Raw genomic sequence first — 14407 nt, forward strand, 5'->3', positions numbered from 1 at the left:
TCTGATATTCTGATTTACAAAGATGTGTAAAATAGGTCATTAGTGTTGGTGTAAATTAGTGTTTTGTCGTTTAACCTTTAACCTTTAGAAATTATTTGGAATCCAACTATAATGCAAATATATGCGTTGAAGGTTTTATATATATATATATATATATATATATATATATATATATATATATGTGCTCTATGTACATGTGTGTATAGGTTACATATGTGTGTCCCAAACTCCATCTCTGCATGTTGTTGTCAGTTTGGGTTTATTATAATATTCATCTGGGAACTCAACATGCATCATTTCATTAGATTGGTAAGGTATTTGTAAGGTGAATCATTTATATACCTATGCAGACACAGGAGAATACATCAATATGCTAACTGTTCATCAAAATTTCAAAATAAAAGTTCAAACTTTTAGTCTAAAGGTTTAACATATGTCCACATAGTCAAGTTACAGAGGCTGTAGCTCTTCTATTGTAAAGAAATGGCCAAATGTTAAAGAACAAGTGGACATTTGAATTAAATGTTGCTTAGTCAAATGTTGAATAAACATCTTAATTAAATGTTTAGTCAATATTAACCCTTTCACTGGTGAGTTTAAAAGATTCTAGCTGCCCCTCCCTAGAGTGAGTATTTTTAGGCGACCGTTATTTAGAACGTTTGCCCTTATTGTTCCCATGGCAACAAGTCATGCTTGTCACGTGACCCACCGCAGCCACAGTAACACTGTATGATAGATGGATCGCTTTTATTTCATTTTTCCTTTTTATTCAAAATATTCACACACTTGCTTACCATGTCATGAACTGTCTAATATTCCAATTCACAAATATGTCTAAATTAGTGTGTTTTGTCATTTAAGAGATAATCAGTGGCTTGCCGTGCATTAAAGGTTTTTAAATGCATGATGCGGAGGGGATTTTAGACAAAATCCTAGTATTAAATAGCCCAAATAGCCATAGTCAGTATAAACAGTGTTAAGCTGCAAGACCAGTTTCGTCACTTGCCCACCGTGGCGGCCCACCTGCCGTCGTTTTGATATTTTTTTACAGTAATAAAAATCATTTGGTTCAGTTAGAGAACAGACACTACAATTTAAAAACTGAATACGGCTACTCTATACAGAGTGCCGAATGACAGTCACGCAGCACAGATCAGTAGTCGGATTTCATTTAGTGAGTCAAGCTTTTTGCCCCCATTTTTCATGAGCTAAACTCAAAGATCTAAGACTTTTTCTATGTACACAAAAGACTTATTTCTCTCAAATATTGTTCACAAATCTGTCTAAATCTGTGTTAGTGAGCACTTCTCCTTTGCTGAGATAATCCATCCACCTCACAGGTGTGGCATATCAAGATGCTGATTAGACAGCATGATTATTGCACAGGTGTGCCTTAGGCTGGCCACAATAAAAGGCCACTCTGAAATGTGCAGTTTTATCACACAGCACAATGCCACAGATGCCACAAGTTTTGAGGGAGTGTGGAATTGGCATGCTGACTGCAGGAATGTCCACCAGAGCTGTTGGCCGTGAATTGAATGTTCATTTCTCTACCATAAGCCGTCTTCAAAGGTGTTTCTGAGAATTTGGCAGTATCCAACCGGCCTCACAACTGCAGACCACACCAGCCCAGGACCTCCACATCCAGCATCTTCACCTCCAAGATCGTCTGAGACCAGCCACCTGGACAGCTGCTGCAACAATCGGTTGGCATAACCAAAGAATTTCTGCACAAACTGTCAGAAACCATTTAGGGAAGCTCATCTGCATGTTCGTCGTCCTCATCAGAGTCTCAACCTGACTGCAGTTTGTCATTGTAACCAACTTGAGGAGTGGACCAACATTCCACAGGCCACAATCAACAACCTGATCAACTCTATGCAAAGGAGATGTGTTGCACTGCGTGAGGCAAATGGTGGTCACACCAGATACTGACTGGTTTTCGGACACCCCCCTCTCCAATACAGTAAAACTGCACAATTTAGAGTGGTCTTTTATTGTGGCCAGGCTAAGGCACACCTGTGCAATAATCCTGCTGTCTAATCAGCATCTTGATATGCCACACCTGTGAGGTGGATGGATTATCTCGGCAAAGGAGAAGTGCTCACTAACACAGATTTAGACAGATTTGTGAGCAATATTTGAGAGAAATAGGCCTTTTGTGTACATAGAAAAAGTCTTAGATCTTTGAGTTCAGTTGAGTTCAAAAATGGGGGCAAAAACAAAAGTGTTGCGTTTATAATTTTGGTCAATTTTGCTATTTATCTAAGGTGATTTTGAAAGTATTTTAAACATTTGTTTGCAATTTATTTGATTCCATGAACCAAATCCCTGGGGAATCCCTGCATTGCATGTAAATTATGTGAATTTGCAGGTTTTAAGAATACCTTCTGAATGTATGTGGAATATATGGAGAAAAAAGGTAATTGTGACTCTTTTTCACAATTCTGTTTTTTTTTCTTGCAACTGTGAGTTAAAAGTTTGCAATTGTAATTGCAATGTAATTTTTCGTTTTTAGAATCTGTTTACGTAAGCCAGATTACAAGTAATCATTTACTACCCAGCTGTGTATATGACTATGATAGTCTCGCGTAGCCAGACCTTCAGACTGACGGCTGAAGGTCTGGAATTCATAGCAGCTTTCTTTGGCCAAGGCCCGCCCATAAGGCCGTTTGACCGACATGTCAAACAACCAATCACAGTTCGTTTCGTTCAGCGTCACGTTTCGGGGCGTGGAAATGTCCCCACAACAACAGACCGGCGTGCAACAAGTCAGTCAGCATAGAAAATCAAAGAAGGAGAAGAAAACAAGCAGTAAGTCATTGATCTGTTCGTGCACGTATAACAACAATGGCGTCTGCATTATATCTCTTTTTGTCTCCACTAAGTGCCTCAAACAAAACTCCTGGACATCTCTTAAAGAGTCTATGCCGTGAACCTCGCATACTTTTGAGAATCCTACGTTTAGCTGATCTTGATAAATGCTCATTGTCACTCATGTAAACACGACAGTTTTTCTTCTGCAATCACACGTCTGCGCTTTGTTTCCCGGCGGACCGAAAATAAAGGCGACACTCGCGTCCCCCGGAAATCCGATAAAATTCAACCAATCACTGACGACTTCGACATTCCTGAAGTGTTTCCAGTTAAGTGTACCATATGCATCAGACGTTTAGCCAACGTTCCGTGGGCGTGACGTCTGAGGCTGAGACTATGACTGTGATAACAGCAGCACAATAGCGCACTCTATCGTGTAAAAGTAAGATGTTCTTGGAGAAAGGTGATTTTCTGCTTTGAACACTAGAGAGCGGTGATGTCCTTGTGCTGAATTTGTCACTTTTCTCAATAAACAGGAGTACAGAGAGCAGTGAAAGGTGTGATCAATGTTTAATAAAGTTACTAAATCTCCATGCTAAACATAAAACATACATTACATTTCTGAATATTCCATATTTCGAGTAGGCCTACTGTTTGTGAACCACTAAATTAAACTTGACCGGTGATAGTTGACTTTGGCTATCAGAAATGCTTGCTTTTAACTTTAAGTAATTCAATGAATGGCGATCCTGGCAGAGAATAAATAATAAATATGAACTAAAATGTGTGCGTCAGGGCCCTCCAGTGAATTCTGATTTAGCTAATCATCGTTTTTTGGTGACATTTGCATAAACAGGCTCCTCCTTTGATTTCTGCAAAATAATAAAAAAAAATAAAATAAATGAAAAACAGTTTGATGCAGCAGTTTAACAAAATTAATACATTTAACAACATATATAAGCTATATATGGATGAATCTGCGGCGTTGCGATCACAGATAAACACCGTCACCAGATACATGTAGGCTAATGGCTGCCATAACCCGCAATGATGAAGTCTCAATGCGCTCTTTCTTCCGGTGTTGGAAGTTGTGTATAGAAAAAAGATGTCAAAATGGTGAACGGTGACTGAGGCTGTGATTCTGTCTAAAAGAAACAAAAAATGCAGGATTGTAACGTTAAGGTGAGCATTATTATTATTCTGTTTGTTTTTTGGAGAACTAGCCTAATCATTTAAGATAATAATAATAATAATAGGAGGTCTAACGATCAATTTATCTTCGTTCGCGTAAACCACGTGACACCAGACCGTGCAGCGAAAGTGAACGTGATGTGATGTGAAAAGAAGAAGAAATCGTATTTAAACGCATGTTAATACCAGTTGTAAACGGCTGACCACTTGTGATCGGATCTCATTCAGGCAGTGGTTGTCTTCTCGCTCGATTTCCGGAATAAATATTGTATCAGTGGGCGCGAATATAGGCGGGAGGTGGGAAATAGAATTGAAATAGCACGTACACTTAGTTTAAGTAGCTTAAATTCTATTCCCCACCTCCCGCCTATATTCGTGCCCATTGATACAATATATATTGATTCCGGAAATCGATAATGATCAGTGCTGACCATCTCTTCACTGACCATCTGATGCTAGTACACAAAACTTTATTTAGACTATCTGACCACAACAAATTCTTGCAACACAGTAAAAATTATCTTACCATTTTTCGTGTTGTTGTATTTCTCTGAGTCTTGAGTCTGGACTGCATCAACAATAATCACATATATGTTAAAACAAGTTTTCAATCTTATATCAAAATGTGTGCCTCACAAAAGATAAATATTTTGATATTTGCATTAATTATTTAATCTCCTGACCTGGTTTTTTACATTTCCTGCAGATGTAGCAGATCGTTACTGTAACTACAATCAGCAGAAGCAGCAGAAGAGATCAGGACTCTCAGAAATACAGAGTCTGGAGGAAATGAAGGAGAGTGAAAGAGAGACACTTGTTAATGTAAGTCATGAATCAGTTTGATCTACAACAAAAGGCTGAGATCAGCTCAATGAATAAACATTAATATTATTGCTGCTGTGCCTGCACATGGCTGACAGAGTTTGTTGATGTCCAGATGTGTGGTCTGGTTGCTGATGGGATTGTTGATCACACAGCTGTAGGTGTTTTTATCCTGATATTCCACCTCCAGAGGTAGAGAGAGACTGATGCTGAGATCAGACACACTGATGCTGGACAATAAACTGTTTCTTTTGTACCAGGAGAGACTCACATCACTCACATTCACCACTGAACACAACAATGAACAATTCTGCTGTGATGATGATGAACACTGTGAAGAGTTACTGATGATGACTGGAACAGGCAGACGAGCTGCAAAACATCAGAGAATAAAAAGGATGACGGTCAGTGAGTGTTTCCATCATCTCAAAATACAAAATGAATAAACATTTGAATATGTAAATAGTTGTAAGTATAGGATGCTAGGATGCTACCCTTTAATAAGGTTACAATTTGTGCCAGTTCGTAATGTAATATTGCTCAACAAACCTTCATTTAGTTGACCCAAAATACAGAAGAAAACTGTAGTATTGTAAAATATGATTACAATTTAGAATAATGTTTTAATTAAAAAAAAAAAAAAATATATATATATATATATATATATATATATATTTTTTTAATTAAAATATATTATTTTATATATATATATATATATATCATCATTACCCCAGTCTTCAGTGTCACATGATCCTTGTTATACTCTTTTCAGGGTTCATTGATGAATAAAAAGTTTAAAAGAACAACATTTATTCAACATAGAAATATTTTCTAACAGTATAAGGCTTTACTATCATATTTTTTATCAGTGTAACAGATCCTTGCTAATTTAAATTTATTTCAATACAAAAAAATAAAAATAAAATAAAAATTACTGACACCAAACTTTTCAACAGTAGTGTGTATTTTTAACAAACAATTTCTATATGAATTAATGGCTGTTCTTTTTTAACTTTTCCTTTATTCAATTTTAAACAAATTATAGCCAGTCAACATTGCAGGATAACTGAAAGCATTAAGTCCTTCACCATAAACAACTAAAAGGAAAAAATGTTTTTGGTAATCAGCATCATGTCACAAATGTTGTTGATTGATCTCAAGTTGTACTGAATATTCCTTTAATACAAGAATATTTGAAGGACAGGTCAAATGACATCTCTACTCACCATAGACGGAAACACTGAATGTTTTCGATGTCAGATTCGCTCCACTTATCTCTAGTTGATAATCTCCAGCATGTTCAGCTGTGATGTTTGTGATGGTCAGAGATCCAGTTTTACTGTCCAGCTTCAGTCTGTCTCTGAGTCGCCCATCAGGAATCTCATGTGGAGAAGATTTTCTTCTTTTTTTAATTTTAGCTATGACAGATGTTTCCACTCCATATTTCCACAGAATGTCATCACCTTTGTGTATTTCAATAACATCAGTATTTAAAGTGACAGAAGCTCCCTCCATCCCAGACACCAACTCACCAAACACACCTAAACAAACAGATTTTACACTGATTAAGAGGCTTTGCAGCTACAAAGTCATTTACATTATCAGTATATTAAGTTTAAATCACCTTGATATTTAACAATTGTGAATGATGTTACTGATAAAACAAATATATTTACGACTTACCAGTCAGACGCCACCAGCACAAACATAAAGCAAACACATGAAGCATTTTCTGAAAAGTCTGATCTAATGAAACTGTCTGCTGAAAGCACTTGAGTTGATGTGAAACCTCCCACGACATGTTAACCCTCCTTGTGGGCTCTTTACAGACACTTTACAAATGATTTATACTTGCATATAAGTCTTCTAGCGCTTATTAACACTTAAAGTAAAGTATTTTTCATTTTATTATTTAATACTGAGCATTTGTCAAAAGTAGTTGCTTTGCTGTGTTATTGTGTATGGTAAAAACAAAACAAAAAGTTAATACTATCTTCCATTTCACTCTTGCAGCTCATCATCTGAGTCAAACTGAAACTTCGGGTGGTTTTAACCCAGAGATATGGTTTGATCTGGACAAATTTATAGGGGAAAAGTTTCTTTGTGTCAGCTTTACAGTAAAATACAATAATACTGTATCCACTTAGCATTAGCCATGCCTATACATCATTCTTTTATACAGGAAGTAGATGGCAATAAGCTGTGGTGTGATGCTCTACATATCATGAGTATTACAATTAGGGCTGTCAATTTTAAAAGTAACATGTTAAAGGGATAGCTTACCCCAAAATGAAGTGTATCCCACAATTTACAGTACTCACCCTCAAGCCATCCTCCCCACCCAGCCCTAAAACAACATCTCTTTAACCTGGCAGACACCTAATGCATTTTCACATTTCAATAATTCAAATCCATTAAAGGATGGTATGGCTGCATAAATGAGATCAGCTGGAACAAGGAACACTTTCCACAACATCTAATGCACTTGCATCATAAGAAGTATAACAATATTAGTCTGTCTGCTTCATCCTTATCCAGACCAGATGGTGGACCTGCACCTATACACAACCTCATCACAGCCCTGAATGTCAGCAGAGATGATTTCAGCTAGAAGATCCCTTGTGAAGACCTTGTCAATACATCAGCCATTGGAACAGATCCTCAGCAAAAACCACCAGAACCAGAAAAGCTGCACAGACTCCTTTGACCAGCTTTGTCTCCATACAATGATGAATCTGATCTTCAAGCAGAAGGAACTTAATAAAAAATTCTAAATGCTACCAATCCCAATTTGATTTGTGATGCAGACTAAATAATAATCATACAGTGTTTGTTCATTGGCCAGAGGAGAAATCACCTTAGATAAACGGCAAAATTGACCAAAATTATAAACGCAACACTTTTGTTTTTGCCCCCATTTTTCATGAGCTGAACTCAAAATCTAAGTCTTTGGCATCGGAACTTGAGTGTTTGCAATCAGGGAAAACTATTTCCACAACAGCTTCAGCTAAACACCCAAAATGCATCACTTGTTTTGCTTAGAATCAATCTGTATTATTTAAAGTGCTATATAAATAAAAGTGTCTTGACTTGATAGACTTGGTATTGAAGCATTTAATATTGTAGTGCATATCATCTTGACCCATTCACTTTGGCCTCTTTAATCTGTTAAGCTCTAAGCTCACGCTATAGGCTGAGATGAAAGTGATTGACAGATCTAAACAGACTGCTCTCATTGTTTTGATTACTCCTGGGAGACTCAGTGTTTACACTTTTGGGGAGATAAACCCGTAAATGGCATACTACTGTCGGTCAATAGACAATAAACTGGGTCAAGACAATTTATTTAAGGTTCAAGGTTTTTCTTGATCTTTTTTTTTTTTTAAATACACTTATTAGAAAACGCAGTAACGTCCACTACGTCATCGTGTTGTCCCTCCATAGGGAGGCGCCCACACAGTTTCTGTTTTGCTGCCCGCCATTAAAGAAGAGCAGCACTGGTGATTTAGAATTTGCATTCGTTTCCTGGGGGAAAGCAATAATGAAGCTTTCCTTTAACGAAATCGCAGTGGTTTGCTTTTTACTCGGCCATGGTGAGGTCTTCATCGTTACGATCTCTGTTCTGTGGGTTTCTGTGGCCTATAGGCCTATACGCACCGGTGCAGTAGTCGTATTGGATCAGGCTTATTGGTGTAATAGTTAGGCTGAGAACAGAGCCTAGTGTTGACAGAAATTGATGGTCAGTGAAACACATTTTAACAATAATAAATACGATGCTATCGCAGTTGAAACCAGGTCAGATCAGCTTCGTCTGCGTGAAAATTGTGTCCTTTTAAATTGCTCGCGTTACTGGGTATAAACAAGTCACTTAAATAACATATGACATTTCATTTCTGTGCATAAACTGATCCAATGTAGCCTGCATCTAATGTGAGTCTCTTCGGTGAAAAGATTCTGGCAAAGTCATAAAATTTAGGCCTACATGGTGCCTATACGTTTATTACGTGGGGGTTTAAGGACTAAAATATGTTTAGTCTTTTAGCGGTGTAAACTAATTATCTTATGTGTTTTTGTGGGTACTGGTTGTCTATGTAATATTTATTAATGAAATGAGTCAATGTGTGATTAATTGAATGTTAAAATATATGTATAAAGTGGATAAAAATACAAATATGAGGAAGTAGATTTTGTGTTGTGCAAGATCAGTCATGAGACTTGCATATGTTTGTCTGATAAGTTAATATGAAATCAGTAATGTTCATCTGTTTGTTTGCATCCATGACATTATAAATCTTTATGCATATATACAGTTTGTGTTTGTTTCTTCAGGTCTGTCTGGTGTTTATACAGACAGAGTGTCAGTGTCAGTGATGGAGGGAGATTCAGTCACTCTACACACTGGTGTTGAAACAAAGCACCAAGAGGATATTAAGTGGTATTTCAGCAAGGTTCGCATTGCTCAAATAAGTGGAGATCTCAGTTTTATCTGTACAGATGTTCAGTGTAATAATGGAACTGAGAGATTCAGAGACAGACTGAAGCTGGATCATCAGACTGGATCTCTGACCATCACAAACATCACAAACACAGACTCTGGGGAATATACATTAAAAATCTTCAGCAGCAGTAACAGTGCAAATATATTTAGTATTTACATCACTGGTAAGTCATTTAATGAGTGTTTGAATGCAGTTTAAAATATGTTTAAAATACAAGATCCTCCAGCAGCTGTTGGTTTGTGTTTCAGATGTTCCTGCTACTGAACTATATGAAATAAAGGAGGAAGAATCTGTCACTTTAGATGCTGGTGTAATAAAATCCCCAAATGATGTGATAACGTGGTATTTTAATGACACTCTCATCGCTGAAATCTCTGGAGATCAGAGTAAGATCTGTACAGATGATCAGTGTAGTAAGAGATTCAGAGACAGACTGAAACTGGATCATCAGACTGGATCTCTGACCATCACAAACACCAGAATCACAGACTCTGGAGATTATAAACTCAGGATTATTATCAGCAGCAGCACATTCAGTATCACCAGAGTGAAGAGATTCAGTGTTTCTATCACTGGTGAGTAACTGAGTCAATCAATGCATTTTCCTTTGAGGAATTAAAATAATAATAATAATTATTAATAATAATTACAATCCAATTTGTGTTGTGGACTGTTTAAAAAAAGTAATAATGAATAATATCAGCCAGTTTACCTGTGTGCCATTGCTGCTTCCTGTTGAGCTAAACATGCTGTGATGTTGTTTTGACTGCGGTTTTGTATTTTCAAAGAAAATACAAAATGTGCCAGTTAAACCAATATCATGCAAACTGATGACTAAAGTAGACAGTGAAAGTGATGTGATGTGTGGCCAAGTGTGGTGTAGTTTGTGCTTTGCATTTAACCCATCTAAGTGCCCCGCCGACCAGTTTTTGATGTGTAGTTAGAGTTAGAGATACTTCATTGCCTTTTATACTTTGCCTATTATACTTTATTCAGACAGAAACAGAACAGTGAAACATCTGTTTCATGTTTTTTCCACAGCTAAAAAGCATTAATGTGCTGATCTTGTTCTATTAGTCCTCACTGATAGAACAGACTGCGTTTCCACAAAAAAGCATTAAGTGAAAAAGAAAACAACTTTATCAGCTGAGAGCCAGAAGATGCAAGTTTGACTGAACGTGGATGGCAGAACTAATGCTCTGCTTATTTATTTTGCTATTGTTCATTATTTAACCACTAACACTAACCCTCATCCATTTTCAACAGAAAACACTGGTTAACCAACTTTATATAACATAGATTTTTATATGTCCACTAGAACTAAAACCAGCTTAAACCACTGTGCATTAATTTAAATTATAACTGCAAGCAGCATTTATCAGGAGTCAACTGTCTATAAAGCAATGGCTGAAAAAAAGTTTTCTTTAGCAAGCATGCTTGCATCATTGAGAGAAAAGACCATTTACACAGGCAGTTTACAAAGGAAATGTATGCATTTTAGTGCTTTTTAACAGTTATTGAGGTTGTGCCAGTAATCTAGGACTAATTTACGAAATTTTGATTTTGGAATAATCTCCGATATTTGACGAAATGTTTCTTGTGTGAAGACAATTTCTCGAACACATGAGGGTTTATATGGTCACATGTGGTTTGACACTGTAAGGATGATGATCAGCTGTCCTTCTGTCTTGCTGTAGCTCTGTCTTAGGTGTCTTACATTACAGACACTGCAGTTTATTGCTCTGTTCACATCTGCAGTTTTCATGCCTCCTGCAGCAGGTTTATGTCATCTTCACACAGTTGATCAGAAACACAGAGCATCTTCACACTGGTGTTTTTCAGAGTCAATAGAAATGTCTCTTTAGTGCCCTAAGTGCATCTGTAAACTGTCTTAAGAACTGTCACAAATGCATACAATAATTGTTTTTATTTATTGAGTTTGTGTTTATTTTTGTTTGTGTAAAGATATGAGTGACAGGTTTCATTCTTCCATCTGTAAATATCTTGATATTAATAAAACTTGTCTCTTTTTTGGTCTTTTTGATAATAAAGATGTCCATTTATTTTGTGATTGAAGTATATCCTATATAATTTGGGTTGATTTAAGTTCTTATATTTTTAACTCTACTACTTGAATATGTTGTTAATTTCTTATATTTTTCATCCACAAGCAAACATGGCTTAAATCTCATGTTCTCCCTCTTTTTCTTGTTAAATTTAACTCTTGTTTCATCCCTCAGGATTATAGTTAACAAAAAAGTATATTTTTATGCATTATGCTTAATTATTCAAATATATTTAACAATGTCCATGTGCTTTTTTTCAGTGTATATAAACTCGTACTATGATGTAGGAAAATCCATAATTTATTTATTTTGTCATTATGTTTGTACATTGTTTAACATGCAACCATCTTTCCCCGATCTTGTATATAATTATAATTTCTGCAATAAATACAAAAAAAGGCAAGAGTGACAGGTTCACTAACACCTCACATCAGTGACTCCACAACCCTACTACTTAAAAATTAAGATTACCCCAGAATGAATTACATTGCTAGCCCATAACAATGATAAATGCTGATCAATACTTAATTATACTGTCTTTATATATATTTATATGATTTTTCATTTTACTAGCACTACTGTTTTGACAGCGTTTGAATAAGAGCCGTATTTCTTAATTCTTGTGTAGTGCTCTGCTTTCATTCCTGTGTGAACTCTGCCCAAACTTAGTTATATACAATTTAAGATTGAATAAGAACCATGAATGAATTATGAGAAAATAAAGCATGGACTCTCTTTGTTGCTAAAAATATTTAGTGCAATAAACCTTCACATCATGAACACCCCTTGACATAATTTGACCTCGCCCTCCAATCTGGTAATTCCCTTTTGCCCTGCACAGATCTTATCTAATCTTTTTTGTTGTTGTTTTTTATATGTTTGTCTCGGTATCGATTCAGTAGTTGTATAAAAAAACTTTAGTCAGGTATCGTTTCAAAGTCAAAGTTTTGGTATCGTTACAGCAATAGATGTAGATGAGTTTCAGTTGAGTGGCCTGAATGAAAATCCCAATCTATATAAAGAATATTGAAGAATAGCCTATTTATTATTGAAAATGGGGCCCCTATAAATGCTTAGGTCAAGTGATTTGGTATAATAATGTTCTAAAAGTAACTTGACCTAATAGCGTGATACATCAGCACACAAACTAATCAAAAGGCCAGGCAGGAGGAGCTGGAGCTCTAGCTCCCCCTCGCTGGAGGTATTGGGTGGAGATAGACACCTAACCACACCCTAACCCTACCCCTTACCCTATTCTAAACATAACTCCACCCATTAGTTCACACAGAGGTGGAGCTGGACATCCAGAGAGGGGGAGCTGGAGGCTCTGCAGTGAGCAGTACTTGGGCAGTTTTACGCCCCTGCTGTTCCTGATTCGTCCAGTAGAGGGAGGAGGATATACGGTGAAAAAACAGTTTAACTGATGCTTGAATATATGTATTTGTCTGTGTGTGTTAAATGTTACATAAAAGTTACATAATATCAGATAGACAGTGTGATGGGCATCAGATATCTGTAGAAATGTACTCCCTTATGAAAATTAACCATGGTTTAAATGGTTTAATAAAATCACAAAAACATGGTTAAACTATGGTAACCACAATTATTCGGTATTTATAGTAAAACTGTATGTAGTTTTGCTCTGCTAGTCGTGCTCTTGTAACAATTTCTCCACATGAAATCTGTGATTAACTTCTCTTAGTTCGAAGCTGTGTCCAATCGCCACATACAGTGGGATCATCAGTGACTCGTTCGCTGTCGGTCGACATTAAGGAGTATCTTTACTCATTTTTAACTTGCTTTGATTTATTTGAATGAAACATACGGAGACATAATACAGATGAACCCTCGTGACAGCGAATAGCCAGTAACACCAGTAACACAGACTCTGGAGATTATGAACTACACATCAGTCGCAGTCACAGCACCAGCCACAGCATAAAAAGTTTCAGTAAAGCTACCACTGGTAAATATATTTTAGTCATTCACTGCATTTTCCTTACAGCAATTTTAAAATACAGTACAATGTTTTATAAAAATCCAAGTGATCTTTGACTCAATATTATAATTATATATTATACATTATAAATAGTGCCCATCACCTGCACATCAGATCAATTGTATTTTATGTGACATTACCAATTTGGAAAACTTCTTATTAACAGGAAAAATGTTTTCTTTCTGAAAAAAGCAACAATAACAAAAAAAAGATATTTGCATGATTCAGTTAATAACTGATTTGAATGTTGAATTGCTATTTTCATCACTTAATACAGTACGCGTATTGTTTGTGGTGTGCACGCTTTATGTATTAACTAAATATCAGGCAAATTTTGTTTATTTTACATTTAAATGCATAAATCTGGTGCATTTTGAGAGCAGGATCAAGTGACTATCCATGAAAAAATATGTGTTCTTGTAAAAAAAAAAAAAAAAATGTCATGCTCTAGTAATCATTTATTGGTTGCATAGATGTAAATATTATGTGGCAGGGCAAAGTTTTCACTATATAAATTCTTATAAAAGCTACAAATGCTATTCTGTCAAGAGTACTCATACTTTATGAGTATGAATTATATGCAGTAAAAGACAACAACAATTAAGCACTGTAAAAGGTTTTGCTAAAAACTCAACTGACTGGCTTCTCTCCTTTATGATTTCATGTGTGTCTCTTCAAACCTTGGAACTGTACATCAGTTATGAGCTTCTAGAACACTTGACCTCCTCACTGAACTCCTTTTCATAAACTGAACATAAAAACAGTCTAAATAACAAAAAATAAACAACACAGTTCTTTCTTATTCTTACTAAGTGCAAACAATAAGTGCAGCTTATGCAGTTCTCCGAGTCCTTTTTCACAGTCTCTTATTCAAATGTCCACTGATACACATATGAACGTGTGCGACATATACGAATCCGATAACATCACTCTTTACACATAACATCGTTCACATAAACTGATATAACACAACATTATACACAAAATGCAACAAACTTAAACATGAATTTACC

The 14407-nt window shown here is 36.1% G+C and overlaps 1 protein-coding gene across 1 annotated transcript; it reads left to right on the forward strand.

Moving 5' to 3' along the window:
* Positions 1-2578: 2578 nt before the first annotated feature.
* LOC127158310 (uncharacterized) lies at positions 2579-9904 on the forward strand (the record flags this gene model as incomplete). The annotated part of the gene is made up of 5 exons (XM_051101471.1): positions 2579-2771; positions 4715-4830; positions 8275-8330; positions 9083-9492; positions 9578-9904. Coding segments are annotated over exons 1-5 (1102 nt in total), but the record flags the coding sequence as incomplete, so codon positions are not given.
* Positions 9905-14407: the final 4503 nt, after the last annotated feature.

This window comes from Labeo rohita, unplaced genomic scaffold (assembly GCF_022985175.1).
Source record: "Labeo rohita strain BAU-BD-2019 unplaced genomic scaffold, IGBB_LRoh.1.0 scaffold_1440, whole genome shotgun sequence".
Classification (NCBI taxonomy): Eukaryota; Metazoa; Chordata; class Actinopteri; order Cypriniformes; family Cyprinidae; genus Labeo; species Labeo rohita.